We start from the raw sequence: 26,467 nt of genomic DNA, 5'->3' as shown, positions 1-26,467 counted from the left end.
GAAGGGTATAACTGCTGTCCTCTATATGGACCAGTAACTAAAGGGGAACTAGACATACTTTGCTATTGGGTTACACAACTATTTTCCCGATATCACTAGAATTTTTGAGATCAGGAATCTTCAGATCAGTTCCTGGCTCTGGAAGAGGCTATGATCTGGAGGTTGGCAGTGGTGTATGGTCCAGTGGTTTCAGACAATATATCAAGGATAAGAAATTTTGGGTTTTTTTGTTTGTTTTGTACTGAAAGTCTGTGACAAAATAGATAAGGTTATATCTTAGCTCAGTTACCTGTCCCTTTTTCCCCCATCCCCGCTCATTTCTGCAAGCGCAGAGCTGCCCAGCTGAAGAAGGCTGTGTCTCGGCTCCGCTGACTCTGCAGCTGAACGACGTCTCCTGGGTCCTACTGCCAGTTGTTCTCCCTTCTGTTTTCTGTGCAAAAGTGAATGCCCGCGGTGGGGCTGGGTAAGGGGAGGTGGGAAGAATGAGAGGGTGGGGGGAAGGTCGGGGAGTGGAATAGGGCAGAGAGAGGGGAATATGGGAGTGAAGGGATGGGAATGGAGGAGAAAAGGGATAGGGGAATTGTGGGGTGGGGAGCAGAAGCCCAGCACGTGGCATCCCCTCGGCATCAGCTGGGGCACCCCTATTAAGCAGGCCCATCGAACCTTCACCCTGACAAGGCTTACCCCCCTACACCTGGACCACTCTGAGCCCCCCCATATCCAGACCCCCACCCCACTGATCCCCAACCAGCTGAACCTGAACCCCCACCCCATCAAGACCCACTCCCCTGCCACCTGGATGCCCCTCTGAGTTCCCCACACCCAGACCCCCCACCAAGCCCCATCTCCCCACACCCAGACTCCCTTCCCCCACTGAGCCCCAACCACCTTTACCTGGATCCCCTCCAGAGACCCATTGCCCCTGCACCCAGAACCCCACAAGTCCCTGTGCATCCAGATCTCCCACTAAGCCACCTGCACCCAGATTGCCCCACACAGAAACCTCTCACCCCACACCTAGATCCCCCTCACACTAAGCCCCTCCACACTTGAATCCTAGATTACAAAATTTAATTTCCTATTCAAGGGATCAATTTCCACTATACTATACATATCCTACTGCCTTAATCACTATAAAACACTACATGTTATTCCCCCCTTTGCCAAAGAGTAGCTGAATTCCTGGCATAGCAATTCAGTTTCCCTCGTGGAGCAGAAATTGATGATATGGAGTCATGTATTTGTACATAAATTACACCAAATGAATACCTAAGTCCAGTTCCTTCAAACAAGGGTGAAGTAAGTGTCTTGCTCTTTCTTTCAAAGCTCTCACACTAAACTCACTGCTTAACCCATACTTACTAGTTCCAGCCCCAAGCTCCTGCGTTTTTCACCTGGAAAACCCTGCTAGCCCCCAGACTGTAGGGGTTGAATAAATGGCTTGACTGTTAACCCCTCCTTGTTGAAGCTGCTGTGCAACACAGAGCTCAGAGGCCTAATGAGGTATGTTTTAACTAGGGTGACCAGACAGCAAGTGTGAAAAATCGGGACAGAGGGCAGGAGGTAATAGGAACCTATATTAAGGAAGCCCCAAATATCAGTACCGTCCGTATAAAATCGGGACATCTGGTCACCCTAGTTCTAACCCACATAACGGGTCAAGAGCAAGCAGGACAAATGCCCACTTCTGTCAAAAAGCAGGGGTGCAGATGAACGTGGAGTGGTGATGCTATCCCCACGTGGGCGGGGGGCGGGGGAGGGCTCGAGTGTGGAGCAAGCAGCTTGGCCAGCCCCTTGAGGGGGAACCTTGGGCAAGCAGCTCAGGCCAGCCCTGCACAGGTCCGGGGGAGGCTCAGGTGAACGGCTGGGTCAGCCCTGGCCTTGTGTGCGGGGGAGTGGGGGGGGTGTCAGGTTAGCTCCATGCGGGGGGTGGGGAGAGGGAGGGAGGCAGGCGAGGGCTAGCGTCACCCAGTGTCCGTTTTCCCTTTGGGAAATGTGGTCATTCTACTCATGCTAGCTGAGCTGACAGGACCAGCACAGAGCCAGACGTGTATATGTATGTACCTACAACCGGCCTTATTTATTACACACACAATGCTTTTATGAAATATATTTATCCTCCAGCATTCCTGGAAATCGCATACTCTCCGGGCATTGTGTGAAACAGCGACGCTACCAAATCTTGAGAGCGCGAGTGTTCCAATCCCCTTTGCAACAGCTCTCTCTTTCCGGCAGTGCTGTGTGATTTGTGAAAGTAGGCTATGCAGCACTATGCTCAGCTGGCTTGCAGCATGCTAGACCCTGAGGGCAGTGTGGAGCACAGGGCTTCCTCCTCCTTCTCCAGAGTTTTTTTCATCCCTCTAGCCATGGTCCTTGCTGTAGCAACGCTGCTTTTCTTAGCATTCGCCGCCTCGCAGCAGAAAGAGAACGATTTTTATACATTTAAAATGGTAAACATCAGGGGCAAGCTAGTCTCTCTGGAGAAATACAGAGGCTCGGTAAGTTTGCAGGAAGACTAGCAGCTGCTCTCGTTGCAGACTATAACTAAACAGCCCATTTTTGCATGCTTACATAAGGGAGTGGGGATCCAAGATTGTACATTAATTTGCATGCATGCACGTTTATAGTCTCTCATTTGTGCATTTAGGGTAACTGATCTGGAGTATTGCTTGCATGTTTACTTTGATATAGTTCCATAGGTTTCTCCATTCTTTTAATAAAACGTTTGCTATCTAACCCCTGTGTGTGTGTGTTTCTTGGGTAGGCTGCTCTGTATACGTGGCACACGGGGTTGCTTGCCGTTCATTCACTGTACATAGTACTCTTATGTCTATTAATCATGAAAACATTTCTCCGGGATTGGAAGCATGTGGCATTTTAAAGCAAAAGTCTGTATTGCAAGATATTTCCCCTTTTGAAAGACTTGACTTTTGCTGAATTTTGTTTGAAGCAGAAGGGAAAAACGAGGATGGTGTTTAATCAGTATGTCAAGGAATGCACCATAATAATCAATACACGAAACTGAGAACATAAGCAAAGCAGATTACGATATTAATCTACAATTAAATTATAGACATTAAAGATAATGTGAGGAAAGGGGCAAGACAGCAGATCTGTTTAAAAACAATTAATTTAAATGTTACTTACTCAAGGAGTCCTAAATTAAACTCTGTCCCCAAAAGATGTACACATTTTCTCAAGTTCTTGAAATGTGATTATGATATAGTCCTAAGGAAATGTATCACAATTATGTTTATTCAAAGGTTAATAAATGGCATGTTCATTTAGAAACTGTGAGGCAAATCCAGGTTGGCTCTTCATGCTAGAATGGTGGTGATAAAAGCAACTATAAACCGTGTTTTACTTGCCAGTATGCTCCAGCTTATTTGTCCAGCTCTGGAGTGGCACAAGGCAGCTGGACTGTACCTGTGAATTTGGCTGTAAAAGTTAAAATTGGCAGGGAGGACTTAAGGTTCATGCAAGGTTTTTAACTGATTAAAGATGAACCATAATAGCATTTTATTTGGATTTCTTGTCTAGTGTTCATTTATGAAGATATTAATAAAGTAAGAAAACAAGGACATTTTCAGACAAAAATTATGTTAAACTGAAGTTAAGGTTGAATAAATATCAATAATTTAAGGGTGAAAAAATTTAACAAGAACGTTGTCCAAAAATAAGCTAATTAGAAACCCAGAAAATGCAGAGTTAAGTTAAACTTTAAAAAATAATCCACATGTTTAAAAATGAAAATACACTGCGAAAGTACCGAAACATTTTAACTCTGCCCTGTAGTGATTCCATAAGGAAACTATTATGAACAAACCAAATATACTAATCTACCTTTATGATCCTAGATTAAACTCATTTTTAAACACTTAATATGGGTACTGCTTTGTGTAACTACAGGCCAGAGTTAGAGACTATTCCAAGGTAACAAAGCAAGTCAGTGGTTAGAACTCCAGGAACTGAACCAGGGTCTCCTGACTCCCACTCCAGTGCCCCATCTAGTGGAGATGTATTGTCCTAACTGCATAATGCTTTTTTGTAAACTTTTATGGCCAGAAGGACCTGTTATAATAATCTAGTCTGTCCTGTATAATACAGGCTGTAGATTTCACCTACTGATTCCTGCATCTAGTGTAACATTTTCTGGTTGAATGAGAGCATATCTTTGAGAAAGATAGAAACTCTTGATTTAAAGACTTCAAGTGATAAATAATGTACCATGTCCTTTGATAATCTATACTCATGGTTAATTATCCTTGCTGTTAAAAGTATGTCTTATTTCCAGTTTGATTTTTTATTAGACTGTTGTTGCAGAGAAAATGCCTGGCATGCAAAGATCGGTTGCACAGGGTTTCATGCAAGGATTGTGCTCACTTGAGGGAATGGAGTATGCAAGAATGTCATGTCATTGTGCCGCTTATATGTGATCCTTGTACTTTTGCCAATAAGAATGAGAGATGAAGTTGGGGATTGTGGGAAAAGAGTTAAAAATATCTAAAATCAAAAGGGAAGCTCCTTGGTAGATTTAGACTAAATGAGGTCCAGATCCAGTCTGATCAAAGTCCCCAATGCACCCACCAATTCAAACTGTGCTTTAGTGGTACATAGGCTTCATGTTGGCCTCCAACATAGAGGAGAATTTTATCCATTGCACACACAGTTATTTGTTTGTTTCCAGGAGTACCCATGACTTGCTAAATGCGGTACAAACATAATACATTAATGTTTGTCTAAGTGTAGTTTAATATATATGTGTAACAATGTATAAATATATAATGTGGTGTCTCTCCCAGATGGACATAATATATATATGGGATACCATCACATTGCTTCTTATTATACAGTAGTTGGCTTTTTTTCAATAGTTTGTTCCCATAATTTCCTCCTGCTGGGCCTGGGCACTAGTGTCACATCCATACGCACCCTCTTTCTGAGGTAGATGATTGCATGGTTAGAGTCTGTCACACCATAAACGGTGGCCCCATGGACCTTGTAGTCATCTGTGGGGATAAAACTCAGAACCCCCTGCTCCAAAAACAGGGGCTCCAACCACTTGAGCAGAAGGAGGGCTCCTCTTTACTGTAGGAATATTAAGACAAGTAGTCCCTGTGCATTGTAGCCACTACAGTGTGACATGCATGAACAAGCTTAACATTCCATCCAGGTCAAAGCAATAGTGTAGATACATTATAAACGGTTAGTAGGACTAATTGGGTTTACATATAGGATGACTTTGGCCCAGTATTTCTTAGGAATCTGTTGGGTTAACTTGTGGTCCATCTTATCCCTGTTGCCCTAAATAAATAAACTATTTTTAGCTCAGGAGATGTGAGAGATGTTCCTGAGAATGTCTCTTTTACTATTTTCACAGAGTGCCTGTTGTCTGCATTCTTAAAACCACATGTGGTCTTAATGTGTCTCTCTTCACAGAATAGTCCAATGGATTGGACATTAGGCTAATTAGGAGAACTGGGTTTTATTGTCCATTTGGCTAATGACCTGCTTGGTGACATTGGTCAAGTCCATTTCACTTTGTGCCTCAGTTCACGCCTGTGAATGATGATATTTATCCTCTGTTGTAAAGCACTTTGACAGCTACTATTGAAATGTATTACATAAGAGCTAGGTATTTCTGCCATATAGTAATCTAAGTGCATAGTAACAAGGCCTAGGCAGTGAAGAAGTGCTATGAGAGAATCAGCCAAGGAGATGAAATGCCAGCTGTTTTTGTCTGTTTCATCTCAAAGCCACCCACTTCTGTTTTATTGAGGATATTGAGAGAGAGAACGTGGGTGAGGTAATATCTTTTACTGGCGCAACTTCTGTTGATGAGAGGGACAAGCTTTCACAGGGCTCTTCTTCAGGTCTAGGATAAAACAGTAGCATTATATGATCTACCTACATTAAATATGAAGTGTAGTGAGCCAACCATAAAGAGCTATCAGAAAATAAGGAAATTTGTATCTTGAGGTAAACAAAGAAAATCATATTTTATTTTAAAGGTGTTATTGGTCTCATTGTCACTGTACTCAGCAGAAACTGGGATGCACTGTTTTTGAATGACTACTGCACATATGTAGGAGTCAGCACTTCTTGGTTCTGGTTCCCTCTCTTCCACTTCTCTGCTTTGTAATTTTAGCCTCAGTATAAACATCTAGGTATAATAGCACTTACCTACCTATTATACATAAGCCTCACAATGTTTGTAAAATGTTTTGAGAATTGTGAATGAAAGGCATTATACAAATACAAATATTTAATTACAAAGCACTGGATTTTTTGGATAACGAGTCTGCAAACCAGTGTAATTTGACGTTTCTGGATAGGTCATTGTTGGGTATATAACCCAAGACCTGTGACTTATACAAGGCTCTGCTGCCTCAGCTAAAAATTCCACATTTGTTAACTTGAAGTCAGTAGCAAATTAATAAACCTCTCTGTGATCCATCCACTAGAGAGCCATACTGTGTAAATGACTTACACCAATACGTAATATTTTTTCAATATTGAGTTTAAGTTTAGACTGCTTGGATTTTCTAAGTAAAAGAAGGAAAGTCTAGTATTGTAAGGGCCAACAAAGGCTAATGCATGTTGCAGCTTTATGAAAATATTTTTGGAAAAGTCAAGGATTAATTGTTTGCACTGTACACCAGATGGTGCACTTGACTCACATTCAAAGTTCCAGGATAGGGTAAGAGAAAAGGAAGCCTACATTAAACTCACATGTTTTACTAAATATTATTGACTTAAATAATTAAAATTTTAGTGCCCAAGTGAGACAAAAAGTAAGTCACTTATTTATAAAGAAAATTTTAACACACTGCAAACAGATTAATTCATTTAATCTTCTGTAATGCAGGATAAAACCACTTAAAGATGACCTCCTAACAATTTTTTAAAAACTAGTTTTATGCCTTTTTTGCTACTTTATGATGTTTAAAAAAGGCATGAAAGGGTTTCTATTTTTAAATTTTGTTTTGTCTGCTTGTTTTATTTCCTCAAATCTCAAAATCCTAGTTTTGTGGGAAACCCTCTGGAAGGTCTCAAAATGTGCATTGGTGAGCTCTCTCATGTTATTTGAAGGAATTGTTGTGCTAGCAAACACTTCTTTCTCCAAGATGTTAAGTCACTAAAGTTAAACAGATGTTGAAAAAAATCACGTTTGTATTGACAAAATTCTTTCAGCCCTTCTTTACAAGTACTGTATATTATAATCTAGCAAAAATTACACACATTTTTTCTTTGCAAGTCATCTTTCACATTTCTTCACAAACCCATAGAATTCTATACCTTTTATTCCTCTGTAGCTACCTGGAATAAATTGTTTATCAACCCCAGGTGGATTTTGGGTGGGGTATCAGAGGGGCATTGCAAACTGCAAGCCTCAGACAGGCAGTTTAATGTTCAATACAATATATATTATACAATATATGGTGTTCAATATAAAGAGTTCTGCAGAGGAGGCAAGAGACTGCTCCCAGCTTGTGCCCCTGAGGCAGGGAGTCAGAGTTTTGTTTATTAACGGAGTGAATAACATGTGATTAAGATTAGAAAGGGCTGCTAGGATGTTTCCTAAAGTGAAATGATCTGTTCCGAGGTTCGTATGATATAAAGTAATTGTAGATTTTTCTACAATTGCTTCAATTATTGTATTCAAAAAGTAGTGAAGTTATTAATATCTTTTTTTGAGAAGATAACTGATTTTTAGACAAAATAAATGTAGTAGATCTAATCAGTCAGTAAGGCATTTGATACATTTCCACAAGAGAAATTATTAGTTAAACTAGGGAAGATGGGGATTAATATGAGAACTGGAAGGTGGGTAAGGAACTGATTAAAGGGGAGACTGCAACAGGTCGTACTGAAAGGTGAACTGTCAGGCTGGAGGGAGATTACTAGTGGAGTTTCTCAGGGATCCTTCTTGGAACCAATCTCATTTAACATTTTTATTACTGATCTTGGCACAAAAAGTGGGTGCTTCTAATAAAATTTGCAGATGACACAAAGTTGGAAGTATTGCCAATATGGAGGAGGACCAGAATATCATACAAGAAGATCTGGATGACCTTGTAAACTGGAGTAATAGAAATGAGATGAAATTTAATAGTGCAAAGTGCAAGGTCATGACATTTAGGGACCAACAGGAATTTTTGCTATAAGCTGGGGACTTCTCAGTTGGAAGTGATGGAGGAGGAGAAAGTCCTGGGTGTATTAGTTGATCCCAGGATGACTATGAGCTACCAACGTGATGCGGCCATGAAAAAGGCTAACATGATCTGGGGTGCATCAGGTGTGGTATTTCCAGTAGAGACAGGGAAGTGTTAGTACCCTTATACAAGGCACTGGTGATACCACATTTGGAATACCGCGTGCAATTCGAGTCTCCCATGTTTAAGAAAGATGAATTCAAACTGGAACGTGTGGACAGAAGGGCTATTACGATGATCTGAGGATTGGAAAACCTACCTTATGAGAGAAGACTCAAACAGCTTGGCTTGTTCAGCCTAACCAAAAGAAGGCTGAGGGGAGATATGGTTGCTCTCTATAAATATATTAGAGGGAAAAATACCAGGGAGGGAAGGGAGTTATTTAAGTTAAGCACCAATGTGGACCCCAGAACAAATGGCTATAAACTGGCCATCAACAAATTTAGGTTTGAAATTAAGTGAAGGTTTCAAACCATCAGAGGAGTGAAGTTTTGGAGCAGCATCCCAAGAGGAGCAGTGGGGGCCAAAAACCTAACTGGCTTCAAGACTCAGTTTGATAAGTTTATAGAGGGGATGGTATGACTGGACTGCCTACAATGGCGTGTGGCCCATAATTGATTGCCTGAAGAAAACAGAGACAGGACAAAAAGAACAGGAGTACTTGTGGCACCTTAGAGACTAACAAATTTATTTCAGCATAACCTTTCATGGGCTACAGCTCACTTCTTCGGATGCATAGAATGGAACATGCAGACAGAAGATATTTATACATACAGAGAAGATGAAAAGGTGGAAGTATGCATATCAACAGGAAGGGTCTAATCAATTGAGATGAGTATCATCAGCAGGAGAAAAAAAAAACTTTTGAAGTGATAATTAAGATGACCCATAGCAGGTGTGAGGAGAACTTAACATAGGGAAATAGATTCAATTAGTATGATGACCCAACCATTCCCAATCTCTGTTTAGGCCTGAGTTAATTGTATCTAATTTGCATATTGATTCGATTTCAGCAGTCTCTCTTTGGAGTCTGTTTTTGAAGTTTTTTTTGTTGCAAAATTGCCACCTTCAGGTCTGTTACTGAGTGGTTAGAGAGGTTGAAGTGTTCTCCCACTGGTTTTTGAATGTTATGATTCCTGATGTCAGATTACCAGAAACCCACTGACCACTATACTTACCTACATGCCTCCAGCTTCCATCCAGGACACACCACATGATCCATTGTCTACAGCCAAGCTCTAAGATACAACCGTATTTGCTCCAATCCCTCAGACAGAGATAAACACCTACAAGATCTCTATCAAGCATTCTTAAAACTACAATACCCACCTGCTGAAGTGAAAAAACAGATTGATAGAGCCAGAAGAGTACCCAGAAGCCACCTACTACAGGACATGCCCAACAAAGAAAATAACAGAACGCCACTAGCCATCACCTACAGCCCCCAACTAAAACCTCTCCAGCGCATCAAAGATCTACAACCTATCCTTAAAGATGATCCCTCACTCTCACAGATCTTGGGAGACAGGCCAGTCCTCGCTTATAGACAGCCTCCCAACCTGAAGCAAATACTCACCAGCAACTGCACACCATACGACATAAACACTAACCCAGGAACCTATCCTTGCAACACAGCCCGATACCAGCTCTGTTCATATATCTATTCAAGTGACACCATCATAGAACCTAATCACATCAGCCACACTATCAGAAGCTCATTCACCTACACATCTACCAACGTGATATATGCCATCATGTGCCAGCAATGCCCCTCTGCCATGTACATTGGCCAAACCGGACAGACTCTACGCAAAAGAATAAATGGACACAAATCTGACATCAGGAATCATAACATTCAAAAAACAGTGGGAGAACACTTCAACCTCTCTAACCACTCAGTGACAGACCTGAAGGTGGCAATTTTGCAACAAAAAACTTCAAAAACAGACTCCAAAGAGAGACTGCTGAACTCCAATTAATATGCAAATTAGATACAATTAACTAAGGCCTAAACAGAGACTGGGAATGGTTGGGTCATTACACTAATTGAATCTATTTCCCTATGTTAAGTTCTCCTCACACCTTCTATGGGTCATCTTAATTATCACTTCAAAAGTTTTTTTTTTCTCCTGCTGATGATAGCTCATCTCAATTGATTAGACTCTTCCTGTTGGTATGCATACTTCCACCTTTTCATGTTCTCTGTATGTATAAATATCTCCTGTCTGTGTGTTCCATTCTATGCATCCGAAGAAGTGAGCTGTAGCTCACGAAAGCTCATGCTGAAATAAATTTGTTAGTCTCTAAGGTGCCACAAGTACTCCTGTTCTTTTTGCGGATACAGACTATTATGGCTGCTACTCTGAAAAGAGACAGGACAGTAGACAGGGAGGGCTCTGAGTTACTACAGAGAATTCTTTCCTACATATCTTGCTGGTGGGTCTTGCCCACTTTCTCAGGGTCTAACTGATCACTATACACCTCTACCCCGATATAACACAACCCGATATAACACAAATTCTGATATAACACGGTAAAGCAGTGCTCCCGGGGGCCGGGGCTGTGCACTCCAGCAGATCAAAGCAAGTTTGATATAACACGGTTTCACCTACAACATGGTGAGATTTTTTGGCTCCTGAGGACAGCGTTATATTGAGGTAGAGATGTACTTGCATTTGGGAAGGAATTTCTACCCAGGTGAGATTGGCACAGACCTTGGGTGGGTTGTTTTGTTGGGGTTTTTTTGCCTTCCTCTGCAGCATGTTATAACTTGCAAGATTTAACTAGTGTAAATGATGAATTCTCTGTAACTTGCAGTCTTTAAACCATGATCTGAGGACTTCAGTAACTCTGCAAGAGCTTAGGGGTCTATTATAGGAGTGGGTGGGTGAGGTTCAGTGGCCTGCAAGGTGCAGGAGGTCAGACTAGATGATCATAATGGTCACGTCTGACTTCAGTAAGAGTATCTGAGTAAGAATATGCTTTTAAACAATTTTAAACCTAACCAGTGTCACTTAAGTGACTTGCCACAAGATGTCAGAATGTGTTAGTATTAGAGCTGAATAGGTTTAATATTTAATTTTTTTCTTGATATAGGAATTAGATACAATGCTTCTGTCAATTTCTAAATTATCTGCAAAAAAAAAAAAAAGGAAAAAACCACACACATGCTACAGTTTTCAGTTGCTTAAACTGCCCCCTCCACCCCCAAAAAATAATCTGAAACAGCACTCCTGTGGGCAGGCATGGAATTTGCGCCCCCTCTGCCCCACGGCCCTGTTGGCCTGACTGGAGCTAGCCCCACAAACACAGAAGTCTAATATGCCTATGCCTGTTGTATTTTGATTCCAGTAGTAGGGATTACCAATGAACACTTACCTATATTACAGGCTTGTTGTGAGGCTGAAATCATGATCATAAAGTGCTTTTATATCCTTCTATGAAAGGAACCATGGGCTGTGGGTATCGAAGTCCAGGGGCCCAGTGCTCAGGCCAGCTGGGGGCGGAGGGAGAGGAGGAGGGAGAGGACTTAGGGCTAGCCTTCCCAAGGAGGAACTCTCCTGCCACCCATGAAAGGAACTGTATGCAAATGCAAAGGGTCAGGATCATAACAAATTTGGTCTTTGTTGTAACCAATGTAAACTATTGTTAATAATGGTTGTGAAGAATAAGTTACTCAGGCTTAATTAAACTTTCAATAATAGGTTGGTGTTCAATTTATTTTAGGACTGTCAAATGATCAGAAAAAATTAGTCATGATTAAGGCTACATTTTAGACATCGGTATTTTTAGTAAAAAAGTCATGGACAGGTCACAGGCAGTAAACAAAAATTCACGGCCTGTGACCTGTCCATGACTTGTACTATATACCCCTAACTAAAACTTGGGCTGGGATCCCCGCAGGTGCTCTGTGGGGTTGGGGCAGCCCAGGATCCCTGCTGGGGTGTACGGACCAGGACCCCTGCTGGTGCTGGGGGGAGGGGGCTTGGGACCCCCACTGGTGCTGCGGAGGAAGCGTTGGTGGGGCTGGCTGGCTCCCTACCAGGTTCTGCATGTCCCTCCAGCTCTTAGGGAGAGGGAAGGCCAGGGAGCTCCCCACACTGTCCCCCGCCACTTTTTTTTATATAAATGCATTCAAAAACAAAACAATGTAAAACTTCAGAGCCTACAAGTCCACTCAGTCCTACTTCTTGTCTTAGCAATTGGCTGAACAAACAAGTTTGTTTACATTTACAAGAGATAATGCTGCCTGCTTCTTATGTACAATGTTACCTGAAAGTGAACAGGCATTCGCATGGCACTGTTGTAGCCAGTATTGCAAGGTATTTACGTGCCAAATATGTTAAATGTTCATATGCCCCTTTATGCTTTGGTCAGCACTCCAGAGGGCATGCTTCCATGATGATAACGGGTTCTGCCCAAAGCAGTGCAGAAGGACACACATTCATTTTCATCGGCTGAGTCAGAGGCCACCAATAGAAGACTGATTTTCTTTGTTGGTGGTTCCAGGTTCTGTAATTTCCACATCAGAGTTGCCCTTTTAAGACTTTCGACACCAGGTTCCACACCTCATCCCTCAGATTTTGGAAGGCACTTCAGATTCTTAAACCCTGAGTCAAGTACTGCAGCTATCTTTAGAAATCTCATTGGTACCTTCTTTGCGTTTTGTCAAATCTGCAGTGAAGTGTCCTTAAATCAAGCAACATATGCTGAGTTGTCATCCGAGACTGCCATAACACAAAACATGGCAGAATGTGGATAAAACCACAGAGCAGGAGACATACAATTCTCCTCTAAGGAGTTCAGTCACTATTTTAATACATCTTTTTTTTTAAATGAGCATCAAAAAGCAAGACGACCATGTTCATTCAGTCCGTATCTATTATGTTGATACTTGGAAAGTTAGCTAGATGGCACCAGAACATACTTTGTATGCCAGTGCATAGGGATTCCTAGATTGTGCCTTGTTGTCACAATAAACCATTAAGGATTATTAAAATCAACTTTTGCTTTATGAATTTGTTTTTCCTGAGAGAAAACTAAGGGAGGATGTAGAAACCAGTTTTAAATACTGTATTGTGATCAGCTATACTGTGTTTGTGCATCATTGCCCTCTAGTAGGTGGAATTAGAACTGCCCAACTGCAGGGTATAAACCAGGGGTCCCCAAAATTTTTATCTTGTGCCCCCTGTTACCCCTACCCACCACAGCCCCCTTGAGCCACAGCTGGGAGCAGGGCCAGGGTGAGGGCCGGGGTTGTGGCTGGGATTGGGGCCGGGGGTAAAGGCCAGAGCTGCAGCCGGGACCACTGCTATAGACTTATAACAGCTAAAGGTGTTCTCGCTCAAGTGAATGGGGCCTATGCTTTTGAAGCAAGAGAATTTGGGTTCTCCCCGGCTGTGAAGTTCTGAATGGCCACAATGTCCAGTATAATGGCACCGGTGAATTCTTGGTGGCTAAGAATTTGTTACACTATATTTATTGTACAATCTGCAATCGTATTTTATTTTTCCCTTCAACTAAACCAAGTTTTGATGTGCTTTATTGATTGGCTGATGATATTTCATGGTGAATTTTATAGCAGGGGGAGAGAAGGCTCTGAGTGAATTTTTAGTGCTCAGGAAAGGTGCTGGGGTGACACTCCTGAACCCCTCTGCTCATCCACACAACCCAAAGGTGTAGCATGGGAGTGATAGCTATGCAAGTTTCCTCTACTCCCCACAGGAGGTGAGATAGTATTTATTTCATTCTCCATGGCATCTTTCTGATGTGCCAGTGATGGTAGGCATGTAGACACCTGTCCACTAGGAATTGGCCTGAGATTGCCAATTCATTTCATATAGGCTGCCAAATAGCAATACATAGCTACTATTGACTTGGTCTGGAATTGAACTAACAACCCCCAGCTAACTAGATGTGTATGATTTCATTACTTGTACCCTAAGCCATCCAGTTCCAACTCCTAGCCCTCTCTAGAAATGACCAACCTAGCTTTCTTCATAAAAGTTGTACAAAACAAAACAACTCCCCCACCCCAATAAGCAATACCAGCACATTTGTTCTCTGGCTAAAGCTACAGCTACCAGATTTTTCTGAAAAACCATTCTTTATGGTTTGAAAATAAAGGTTTATAATAGAAACATGAACTCAGTGGAAATGGCCAATAAAAGGGGATAAAGTTGAGAAAATTGCATCTTTTTAATAGAAAACCTTCAAAAAACAAAACAAAAAAACCCAAAACCTTTTGACCAGTTCTAACAGATGCTGGAAGGAGGCCTTTCACAAATAAAAGCCTGTGAGGCCAATTATCCTTTCAGTTGTGCACTGATTGCCCCCATTGTGTATAGGAGAAGTCTAATTTCTTCTTGTCTTTCCTCTCATTACACTCCACTTGTTTCCTTTTCTGACTAGAGAGCTCCTAGTCTTCTCTGACTCTAGGCATGATCCTTAGCAAGTCTATAGTGTTGTGCTAGACCTGCTAAGTAACAAACTTGCTTGCTGCTTGACATCTCTCAGGGACAATTAAGGGATAACTTTGATAGCTTCTGAAGGATGCCTTGTTTGGCCTTTCTTGTCCTCAGGATGATGACCACAAAGATTTTAACAGGAGGAGGGTTGTGGAAAACTGCCCTTAAAGCAATCTAGCACTTTCTTCAGTCTATGGGGATGATTGATTAAACAAGCCATTATTTGTATGGCCTAGGAGTCCAAGACATAGATCAGGACCCCACTGTGTTAGGTTCTGTACAAATTGAACAAAAAGACAGTCCCTGTCCTAAAGAGCTTATGCAGTGATAGGCCTGAATCCAAACAGCTCTGAACTGTAGGATAGGTCAGGACTGGATCCCAACTTTGTAACTCAGGTCCATCTTAAGTGATAAACACCTCAGAAGAGAACCAAAGCCTCTCTACATGCCATATTCAGGGTGCATGAGACTGTGTGACCTCTTGTGTGCTGTGCCAACATATCACTAAGCAGCAGGGCTTGGAATAGTAGTCATTGCTGACACAGTAGAATGGTGTAGGAATGCCATGATTTGTGTGTCATGCCTTGTAGAACTCTAGCTCTAATGAAAACTATTAGTATGAAACTTAAAAAATTATAATCACTAATATGTTACCCTCTCACATGACTGCATAACCGTATCATCCTCACTTTCATCCTACCCCTTCACACCTTGCTCTTTATTTAGATTATAGGCTTTTCTAGGCATGGAATCTCTTTGTTCTGGGAAGTACCATCAACATATAATATATAAATAGTGTATGAGTTTATATACAAAAATAAACACATTGTATACATGTACATATGTAATAATAGAACTCAAAGCTTTTCTAATGAGTATTCTATTGGTAAGAGCACAAAACCCGGAGTCAGGATTCTTGGGTTCTATTTCCAACTCTGCTACTCACTTGCTGTATAAGCTTGGTCAGGACAATTAACAATATCTGCTCTATACTACAATATATCCCTATATCAGTATAACTAGGTCACTCAGGGGTGTGACAAACCCACACCCTGAGTGACGTAGTTATACTGACTTAATACGCCCATGTGGACAGTGCTATGTCAGCAGGGGAATTTCTCCCGCCAAAATAACTACCACCTTACAGGGAGGTGGATTAACTACACTGATAGGAGAGCTCTCTCCCATCAGCAGAGTGTCTTCAATTAAGTGCTTTTGTTACATAGGTCAGTATCACTGTTTGTGATCTCACAGTAGCCATGTGAAACTTGATACATTAATTTGTGCAACACTGAGCTCTCTGGTTCAAAGATACAGAATATAAATCGGAGCAGATTAATTGTATGGCCGCATTGAGTTCAGTGGGGCTGCACAGGTGTAAGCCTAGTAGGATTTGGCCTGGTATCCTAACTCTTTTCTACAATATACTTGAATTAAATCTTATAATATTTTAACTGGTGAATTTAATTGGTTAACACTTATAAAGTGCTATTTAAAGTGAAACTTTGTAGCATTATGCAGATAACATGCAGTACTGCATAAGTGCAGAGTATTGTTATTGTTATTGAGTATTGTTATTAATAGAATATCTGAAAGATCTGTAGTAATTGGCTTTAATTGCCTCCAAAGAAAACATTAGAGGAGGGTTATTTTAGGCAGTGTGGGTGGTAGTTCTCCCTTGCAGCAGCTGAAAGAATACCGTAAAGTCTCTTAAACATTTTGTAAGGATTAAATATGAAAAAATCTTCAAAGCCTGCATTTGGAGCCTGCATTAATAAGAACTTCCACTATGATTTGGAATTTTAAGGCTGTTTTGTGAACTCAAATCATTTAACAAAAGTATTTGAAGTCTGAGTTCATGTACAGATCCAGGAAAGAAACACATGGACAAATTCTGCTCTCAGCAGCCCCATGGAAATCAGTGGGATTAAGAGTAGGGTTTAGCTCCATGGGCAGATGTGGCCATAGTTGGTGTAAATATGTGTGTCTCAGTTGATTTCAGCAGAGTTGGATCTACTTACACCCAGAATGACTCTGGCTCTTTGGCTCCACAAGTTCTAACTTTGAACCCCAATCCCCAACCAGGGCAGTCAGTGGTGAAACTCTTGTTCATGTCAGTTAGAGCAGGATCAAACTTTCGTATTCAAACATGTAAGAAGAGTGTAAGAGCTTCATTTCAATGGGCCAGGACATTCTCTTTACCTCTGACTGGCATATTTGAGACCTGTGCATATATATACATAGAATGAGGGAATGCTTCCTACATGGCCTCATTTCTCCCCTCCTCACTCCTGCAGGTGTGGGGCTCTACTGAGGTTTGGGGACAGGCACCACTATCTTGCTCTGTCTCCAGACCCTGTGGAGGGTGCTTCCTGATGTTAGCGATCTGTCTGTAAAGCACTGTGTATAAGGTACCTCAGGCCTAGGGAAGGTTTCCCCCATGGATCCTTTGCAGAATCTGCTCAACAATGATTACAACTTGAGGCTGTGTTATTGTTCAGGTGAAGCCCTGGTATGCTGCACGCCCTCCCAACAGCAGGGGCTCCAAAGGCAGTGGCACGTGGGAGAAGTGATGTGGCCCATGAAATGTACATTTATAACAATTTCATTGTGTGTAATCAAATAGCCCAGAAGCTCGAAGATGAAGTTAGAAAAATTCTAACTGGAAAAAAGATGCACATTTTTAAGGCTAATTGACTATTAGTATACCTTCTCAAGGGAAATGGTAAATTCTCCACCACTTGGAGTCTTTAACTGAGACTGGATGGGTTTCTGAAATATATGCTCTAGTTCAACCACAAGTTAGTGGGACTGATGCAGTAACCACTGAGTGAAGTTTATGTCCCATGTTATGTTGGTCAAACTACATTATCACGATGGCCCCTTTACCCTTAAGATCTATCAATCTATATTGACAGTGGTAAGTGTATCAGTTGATTCAGCATCAATTCTGTGAGAGGAAAGATATTGCACATCTAAAAACATTTGAAAGACCTACAATAATTAATATGCACCAAACAACCTCATCTGAACAGTCATTTATTTACATGTGCTGGATTGTTTATACTATAATGAATGTTTAGAAAATGCCAAGGAGACAGGACAGAAGAGATGCTGTTTTTTCTGAAAACAGAATGAAAACACCCAAGGAATTTAGGATGAATTATCTCAGCATGGATGCTACATCTGACTTCAATAAAGTGAATATTAAAAACTAAGTCTCCCTAAATAATCAAAAGAATTTGAAACAGTGTCAAACAGTAGCAAGATGCTCAATCCAAGTCCATTGAAGATTCTCAACATGGATATTTTTATTCTGCTGAGAATGCTCTGAAAGTCAAGTGTCCTTGGTGGAAGTTTATGTCAAACTGAGATATGCAGTGTGTTCTTAATCTCTTGTGTTTAGGTATCTCTTGTCGTCAATGTTGCAAGTGAGTGCGGATTTACAGACAGCCACTACAAAGCTCTACAACAGTTACAGAGAGACCTTGGCTCACAACATTTTAATGTGCTGGCATTCCCATGTAATCAATTTGGGCAGCAAGAGCCAGACAGTAACAAAGAAATTGAGAGCTTTGCCCGAAAGACTTATGGTGCCACGTTTCCTATGTTCAGCAAAATTGCAGTCACAGGTGCTGGTGCTAATGCTGCCTTCAAATATTTAATTGGTAAGTAATATCTAGAGCAGCCATATCTAAGGAGGTAAGTCGCTGGCATTGAATTCATCTGATCTGGCAAGACTTTTATAAGGATTATTTATAGTGTTCATGATAGCAAATGTGCCTGTTAGGGTTATTTTAATAAATGTGTATGTGAAATAATCATATCTAATGCCTATCTAAATATAGATTCAGAATGTCTAGAAATACAAATTCTGTGTACATGGGAGTGTAAAATATTCCCTCTGTACCTGATCACAGGGTCATGAACATGGGCAGTTGGGCCTGGTTTTCTCCACTTAGCAACCATTCCTCCAGAGCATCCGTGTCATGAGACATCAGGGGCTGTCACAGATCAGATTTGATGAGATGTATTAGCAGAGCTGTAGGGTGAGGAGGCGGCAAAATGTCCTCAGTATCCATCCGAACCCCTCATTTTCACAAGCTTTGTATTCACTCACAAAACAGTGCAACCAGGTGCTGACAGTAATTTCTTCCATGTTCCTCACAAGGAATATGGAACAACCAAACTCTAGAACCCATCCAGCTATTTGTACAAGAACCAATGCACGCTTAGATAGGAATATTTGGGAGTCTGTTGGTTCCTGGCAGACAGCTAAGAAGCCTTCAATAAAGCAGGTTATTCTTATCTAAGCACTATATTTTTCTGCACTGATTGAATGCTCCAAACACCATTAAAATACTGAACTGAAATCGGAACTTCATCCAACATTCAAGGAATTTTTTAGGAAGTGAGACAAATCTAATCTAACCCGCCATCACATGACATCACATTGAGTCTCACCTCCTCCACCCAGGAACACAATGTTCCTCCCAGACTCTCCCATGGATTTACAGCAGAGTTGTTTGTACTACTTTTGGCTGCCACATGCAGTCTTCCAGAGCTGACATTCCTGCAGGTGAAGCTTTCTCCATGCTCTTCTTATGGAGTTTAAGGCCAGAAGGGACCACCAAAGCATCTAGTCTGACCTCCTGTACATCACAGGCCACTAACCAGCATCCACAAACTAAACCTACAACTAAAATTAGACCAGAGTATTACAACCCTCAGGAGACTAGACTATTATGTACCACAGGCAGAGAATAGGAGGGACCAAGGTGCACCAATGCCTGAGTCCCCTGTAGTGACAAGGGCATGATTGAGATGTAGCCAGATAATCCTGGCAAGTGACCCACACGCTGCAGAGGAAAGCAAAAAGACTTCAAGGTCACTTCACACTCTTCCATCTCTGGTTCACCAGGTGGGATTGCTGCCACTTGCATATCACATGCAGATTGCAAATCCCATCCTTCCCCAATGCTCCACATGCAGCATGAGGCTGTTAGAGGTGGTACAGTCACCACTGTAACATGAAAGGACAGTCACCAGCATAAGCCTGGCAGTGCACTGTGACAGGAAACACTCACCTCTCATTAGTGTCTCCTGTCGGTTGTGTGTGAACCTGCACTTTCTCGCTCTGCTTCCACCACCTCTTTTCAGCTGTTAACTTCATCAGTGGGTCTTCACTGGTTCAGCTCTCTGCCAAGTCACACACAGTCAATGTGCATGAACAAACCCCTTCCAGGGTAAGAGGTCCAAACAGGGCCTGTCCCTGGGCCCTTGTTAAAATCTTTAGCCATGTCTCTGTGCTCAGTCCTCAGCCACTTCTGGGCTGGCTTTAAGACCATGCCTGCCCTGATCTAGAGCAGTGTCTCCAGGGCTTTCTCCCTGGAGACGCTTTCTCCCTGGAGACGCTTTGCTATAACAGTTCTTATTACCCCAGCTCGGTTACTGCTTCAAATTCAGCTCCCTTCCAGGGTACAGGGAGTAACAAAAAGTTCAACAAATGGTTGGCTCTCTTCAGGGTCTTCAGCCCCATCCTGAAGTCTCTTAAGTTCCATCCCTGGACTTGGGCTACTAAACAAAACATGCCCCCTTCTCAGGGTATTGAGCACTTTGGCAGTGGCAGGATCCAGGTCTGTATACTATCTAGGTCCCAACCCAGGGACCTGACAAATAGCAGCTACATACTGCTTCCTTTAACAGTTGCTGCTGCTATTCTCTAGGCTGCTTCCCACATAGTCCCTTTCTCTTCACCTTTACCTCAGAGCTGAAGTTCTCTACTCTTCTCCTGCCTCACCAAATGACATTTCCCACCAGAACCCATCTTCTGTATCTCTCTTGAGCTCTAACAAGGAGCACCTTTCCTTACTCCTCGGGTCCCAGTTAGGGACAGCACTGCATACATTCCCAGCAGCTCCTTTTATCTAAGCCTGCTGTGCTCTGATTGGCTGCTTCCCTGCAGCCTTTCTAGACAGATCTGGAGGCAGGGCCGGCTCCAGCATTTTTGCTGTCTCAAGCGGCAGGGGGAGGGGTAGGAGAAGCCGCGATTGGCGGCACTTCAGCAACAGCTCTGCTGCCGCTGTTTTGGTGGCAATTTGGCGGCAGGCCCTTCCATCTGAGGGGGACTGAGGGACCGCCCCTTTCTGGTTGGCCGCCCCAAGCACCTGCTTGTTGTGCTGGTGCCTGGAGCCAGCCCTGCTTGGAGGACTCACCTTTGCTGCTCCTTTTCTGCGGCAGGGTGTGGAAGGACCATGAGGCCTCCAGCAGGTACACCCTGTCACATGTTCCTTGGCAATTTGTCTGATTCAGTGTGAGGGTTTGATCCAGAAGTGGCAAGAGATGTAACCTTGTCCCAGATGAAGCATGTATAGCTCTGGACCTGCACGTTCTGTGCTTCTATCTTATGACCTCACATTTATGGGCAGAAACTCCTGCCCTTATTCTAGTCCATTTAATATAATAAAATCATAGAGGTTATTCAGAGAATAAACCAACCTCTAACAAATGAGGGTTAGGAAGAAACTTTTCCTAGGGGTAGGTTATTCCATTATTTCCTACTGCAGAGTTTCCTGAAACATTCCTCTGAAGCATCTGGTAATGGCTACTATTGGAGACTGGACTACAAAAACCATTAGTCTGCTCTAATATGGCTGTTCCTAAGTCCGTCTCCCTGCCAGTGCGTGATTGTTCCAAATAGTATATTTTCTGGTACTTTCTCCTGTCTATATGCCTTAAGTGATTGCGATTTTACTAGTTCCCATGGTAGAGTATTCCACAGTTTAATATATCTGTCAGGAAATCCTTCCTGATGTTCAACCTAATGTTTTCCTCTTGATTTTATGTACTTTCTTTCCTTAAGATGCTAATCAACACATCATCATACTCAAATGTGAGGAACTGGTTCATGTGGTTTTCTCTTCTGTTTGTATTTTCTTTTCCTTCACAGAATCCACAGGAGAAGAACCAACCTGGAACTTCTGGAAGTACCTGGTAGCCCCTAATGGGAAAGTAGTAAAGGCTTGGGACTCAACTGTCACTATTCAAGAAATAAAACCTTACATCACTGAGCTTTTGAGGAAAATCCTCCTGAAACAGAAAGATGAACTGTGACTTTCAAAAGTCCTATCATGTCTATTATACCTTGATTGATAATTAGGACTGTAATTTGACCGTTCGCATTCCAAAAGAGGAAATAGAGGGACAGGAAATCATTATAACTATTTGAAGTTTTCCCCATCATCCTAAGAATACAGGAAACAATAACTGAATGTGGTAAAAGGTGATTTAACCTAGGCTTCTGCTATCATTCTAAAGTGATTGAGTTGAATATGTGCCTTCTTGGAAAGAAAATCAGCCATTTGTTTATCTCACTATCTCAAATCATCAATTGTTGATATTATGAAGAGCCAGTTAGGATTTTTTTGGCAGCCAGGATCAGTTCAGCTAGAATTTCCTTAGAGAGACCTTACTAGCAACTGCAATTCATTTGTCATGATTTTGACCATGAATTTCATTTAAAAATGCAACCCAAAGTAGAACAGTGCACTTGGTGTAGTGTGGACACAGTTATAAGGGGCAGGCAAAAATAGGTTTCCTCAAAGCAGATACACTTATAATAATATGTGTCTGCTTAGTTATAAAGGACAGACACTTCACTCTCTATTTGTGTCATGTGTAACTGGGGGAGAAGGGCATGGGGAGGCTTCATCTATAGAACTGAAATGGAAGACAAAATTTCCTACAAAAACGTTCTCCATAAGTTTTGTGTGAACTGTCTTTAAATTCTTTGTTTAAAAAAAGGTTGCTGAGTGACATTAGTACAGTCTGTGTAATTAATTTGAACATCTACAGGACCAGATTCTCCTCTGGGTAAATCAATGTAGCAACACTGAAATCAATGAGTTAAGCTGATTTATCCCAGCTGAGAATCTGCTCCTACTGTTAGGTTTCTTTTTTCAAAATGTTTGTATTGTGCTTCATATTTTGAGGTTTTGGGAGAAAGAACAATACTCATTTTGAGTCAGAGTTAAAGTGGCTGTGGTTGAGTTAAGGTGGTTTTGAAATCTGCTGGCACCATATGAATAATGTGTTTATTTTGTGGGCAATATAAGATAAATTATGTCTTTGATTATTCACTTTTAAGTGCTTAGTTTTGATAAATGATGTGATAGCCAAGTCCTCTATCACCCAGCAACTTGAATTATTTTTTACAGGTAGCCAAATGAAAGACAGCATTTTTAAACTTTTAAATAAATGGGATTGGACAGATTATTAAATTAAAGGAATGAGTGGTGCTGTCCAAGTTTAATGGCTTCTGTAGAGTCCTGCTTCATTCAAAGCACACCTGACAAAGGCACACACATTTACCATATAGCTAAGTTAGCCAAACATGCCTAGCACAGGCTACCGCCTTGAAAACTGCTCAAAGAGTTAGATCCTTGTCAGACAAAGGACTAGAATCCACATACTTATGGCACTAAATGCTTACTTCACTAGGGCACAGTGGTTCCAAGCCAAGTTACTGAACCTCTCAAAACCATAGTTACCTGTTCTAAAAATACATGGCTAATAATAATGGTTTGGCCCTACCTGAGTGCTGGTGTAATTTAGAGCAGCCTTGGGGCTGCTCTGATGTTTGATCTGCTTCCCCAGGTCCCCCGTGGAACCTGGGAAGCAGAGACTAGCCATATAAATATAGAAACATGTTCTCAATGTACCCGGTTGCACACACTAAATAAATAAATAAATGTACCTTGTACTCTTGGCAGGTGGTTGTAGTGGTATTGTGTGTGGGGCGGAAGGAGGATTAGAGCCAGTCTGGCATAATCTGTGCCAGCTGGTGAGGCTCTTTATGTAGGATATAGTCAACTCTTGGGTCAGCCAAATAAACAAATTATCCTAGGTGAAACTCAAAGCACTTTACAAAGGTGGATAAATATAATTATCCTCATTTGGCAGACGGGTAAATAAGATGGGAGCAACAAAGAGGACAGGGAATTTGCCCTAAATAATACAGTAGAGGCAGGAATACAACACAAGGGGGCAGATTCTCAACTGGATCTGAGCTCTAGTCAGACACATTGAGGCGGGGCCAATAAAATAGTGGTGGTGGATCCCAGGCCACCTGGCCTCAGCACACATTAGCGCTAGAAGAGAGCAATCTAACTTAAGCTCGTGAAGGATCAGACAATGCAGCTCTGCTGTGTCATGCATGCCCTGCCCCTAGAATGCCTCTAACCTAACTTTCCCCCTATGCGTGGTGGTTGAGGGGTGGGGAGTGGAAGTTACAAGAGGAGGCTAAACTTTCTTTGCTGACTTTACACTGGTGGAGAGATCCCCTGCCCAAGGGTAATTGTCCACTAGCCATTTCCAGCCTGGAAAATCTGACCAAAGTTGATTAACTGCCAGTCTACTGCCTTATCCATTAGGCCATGCTGCCTTTTGTCAGAGTGTCAGAGATACCTGAACACAAAGAAGTACTCTGATAGTTAATCCCAGGAAAGGGAACATTCTGGGGATCACTATATTTTAGGTGAGGAGATGTGTGATTTACAGTATGAAAGACAAATACAGCTAGATGGGTTTTAAGATACTGCTGGAGAATGCCTTCTTTCTCACCCCTCTTCTTAGGAGGTGCACTTGCTAAAATTCTCTCCAAAATTAGACTAACAGCGCTCACAAAAGGACACTGTTGCTCTGCATGATATTAGGTCACTTGGTTTCCATGGATGGTGTGACAGTGGCAGAGGAAAAAACTGGTACTCCAGAATAATATAAAAGACTAAAGTGCAATCATTTGCAGAACAGAAAAGAGGAGCACTTTTCTGGTGCCAACATGTGCAAATCCAACTGTGTAAAACTGTTAGCTTTTCCCAGAAAGGGATAAAAGAAATCTTAGTTTCCTTGCAATTATAATTTTAGTTAAGTGATAAAGCATGACGGGGAGTGGTTACTCTGATAACAAGCAGCCCAATGCTCATTTCTTCCTTTTCCTCAGAGGTGTGACTCTTTCAGCATAAATTAATTATACTTTTATTTGGGGAATGATTATTGCAGATGAACTCTGTAATCCACACACTGTTCATCCAGTCCTTATAAACAGATATGCCACAGACTGCTCCTGAGATCCATGGACTTGTAAATTGGATGGTAATTCCAAGTTAAATTATAATCACTTTTTCTTGTCCTTAATTAGTCATACCATTCTTTTTCATGGTTTATATTACCATATGCATGCCAGGTACTTTACAAATATATCAATAAATAAGTTGCCACTAGAGCAGAAGAAATGGTTCTTCTGTCCTGCAGGAGTTTTCTGGGTTTTTCTCAAAATTGTTTGTGAACCAATAATCCTAATATCTATCTATCTATCTATCTATCTGGATCAAGTCAGTCAAAACATTTTATTTTAATCATTTGAAAATGTTTTGTTCTGATTTCAACAGGTCTTTTAGTATAAATGAACTAACATTTCAAAATGAAGTTATTTTGAATAAAAAACCAAAACTTATTACAAACCTGTCAAAATGGGACATTTTGCCAATTTTGAAACATTTTTTTTTCAAAAATGTTTCAAATTAGGATATTTGTCAAAACCAACCCACTCCAGCAAACAGCAAACAAACAGCTTCCTTTTCAGGCTTCAGTTTTTGAGGGCCCACCCTGACATGTGGGTAACTTTACATATGCCAGTGAGTGAAGTGCAAGATCAGGCCCTTTGATTATTAAAATCAGTGGCTCTCAACTTTTCCAGACTACTGTATCCCTTTCAGGAGTCTGATTTGTCTTGCATACCTCAAGTTTCACCTCACTTAAAAACTACTTGATTATAAAATCAGACATAAAAATACAAGTGTCACAGCACATTATTACTGCAAAATTGCTTACTTTCCCATTTTTACCATACAATTATAAAATAAATTAATTGGAATATAAATATAGTACATAGGTATATATAAATATAGTACATAGACAATAACTTGTTTATACTGTTCTATATGAAATTTTAGTTTGTACTGACTTTGCTAGTGCTTTTACGTAGCCTGTTATAAAACTAGGCAAATATCTGTATAAGTTGATGTGCCCCCTGGAAGACCTCTGCGTACCCTCAGGAATTACGTATGTGCTCCTGAAGTTAATGCTAAGTGGAGAAGTTTGTATCACCTGTTGTATTGTTGAATTTTTGAGGACTCAGATCCTACAAATGCTTAGTGTGAAGAGTAGCAGGTGTAGTGCTTTCTTCCTTGGGACTCCTCACTATGCCTGAGACCTGGTCTACACTACGCATTTATACTGAATTTAGCAGCATTAAACCGATTTTACGTTGCACCCGTCCACACAACGAAGCCCTTTATATCGATATAAAGGGCTCTTAAAACAGATTTCTGTACTCTTCCCCGACGAGAGGAGTAGCGCTCAAATCAGTATTGCTATGTCGGATTAGGGTTAATGTGGCCGCAATTCGACGATATTGGCCTCTGGGAGCTATCCCACAGTGCACCATTGTGACTGCTTTGGAAAGCCATCTGAACTCGGATTCACTGGCCAGGTAGACAGGAAAAGCCTCGTGAACTTTTGAATTTCATTTCCTGTTTGGCCAGCGTGGAGCGCTCACCAGCACAGGTGACCACACAGAGCTCATTAGCACAGGTAACAATGCAGTCTCCCGAGGATTGAAAAAGAGCTCCAGAATGGACTGCACGGGAGGTACTGGATCTGATCGCTGTATGAGGAGAGGATTCCGTGCTAACAGAACTCCGTTCCAAAAAACAAAATGAAAAA

At 41.6% G+C, this 26,467-nt stretch overlaps 1 protein-coding gene across 3 annotated transcripts; it reads left to right on the top strand.

The window, feature by feature from the left end:
• Positions 1-344: 344 nt before the first annotated feature.
• On the top strand, positions 345-25,190 carry GPX7 (glutathione peroxidase 7). 3 transcript variants are annotated; one of them, XM_050963612.1, is made up of 5 exons: positions 557-1,503; positions 2,125-2,239; positions 2,280-2,498; positions 18,090-18,351; positions 21,633-25,190. In XM_050963612.1, exons 1-5 carry the CDS (start codon positions 1,499-1,501, stop codon positions 21,794-21,796), a joined length of 765 nt encoding a protein of 254 aa, XP_050819569.1. In that variant the 5' UTR covers positions 557-1,498; the 3' UTR covers positions 21,797-25,190. The 3 variants fall into 3 exon arrangements, with proteins under 3 accessions (XP_050819567.1, XP_050819569.1, XP_050819568.1); XM_050963610.1 differs by lacking the exon at positions 557-1,503 and adding an exon at positions 345-440 and having other exon boundaries at positions 2,125-2,498; XM_050963611.1 differs by having other exon boundaries at positions 2,125-2,498.
• Positions 25,191-26,467: the final 1,277 nt, after the last annotated feature.

The sequence above is a fragment of the Gopherus flavomarginatus genome, chromosome 7 (assembly GCF_025201925.1).
Source record: "Gopherus flavomarginatus isolate rGopFla2 chromosome 7, rGopFla2.mat.asm, whole genome shotgun sequence".
In the NCBI taxonomy this organism is placed as follows: Eukaryota; Metazoa; Chordata; order Testudines; family Testudinidae; genus Gopherus; species Gopherus flavomarginatus.
This window is presented reverse-complemented; position numbering and strand designations above follow the sequence as displayed.

What these genes read in the sequence shown, in the direction of transcription:
- GPX7 (XM_050963612.1), top strand. An exon ending in TGGAGAAATACAGAGGCTCG is followed by an intron (nt 2,499 to 18,089) that starts GTAAGTTTGCAG and finishes TCTTGTGTTTAG; the next exon opens with GTATCTCTTGTCGTCAATGT. An exon ending in TGCCTTCAAATATTTAATTG is followed by an intron (nt 18,352 to 21,632) that starts GTAAGTAATATC and finishes TTTCCTTCACAG; the next exon opens with AATCCACAGGAGAAGAACCA.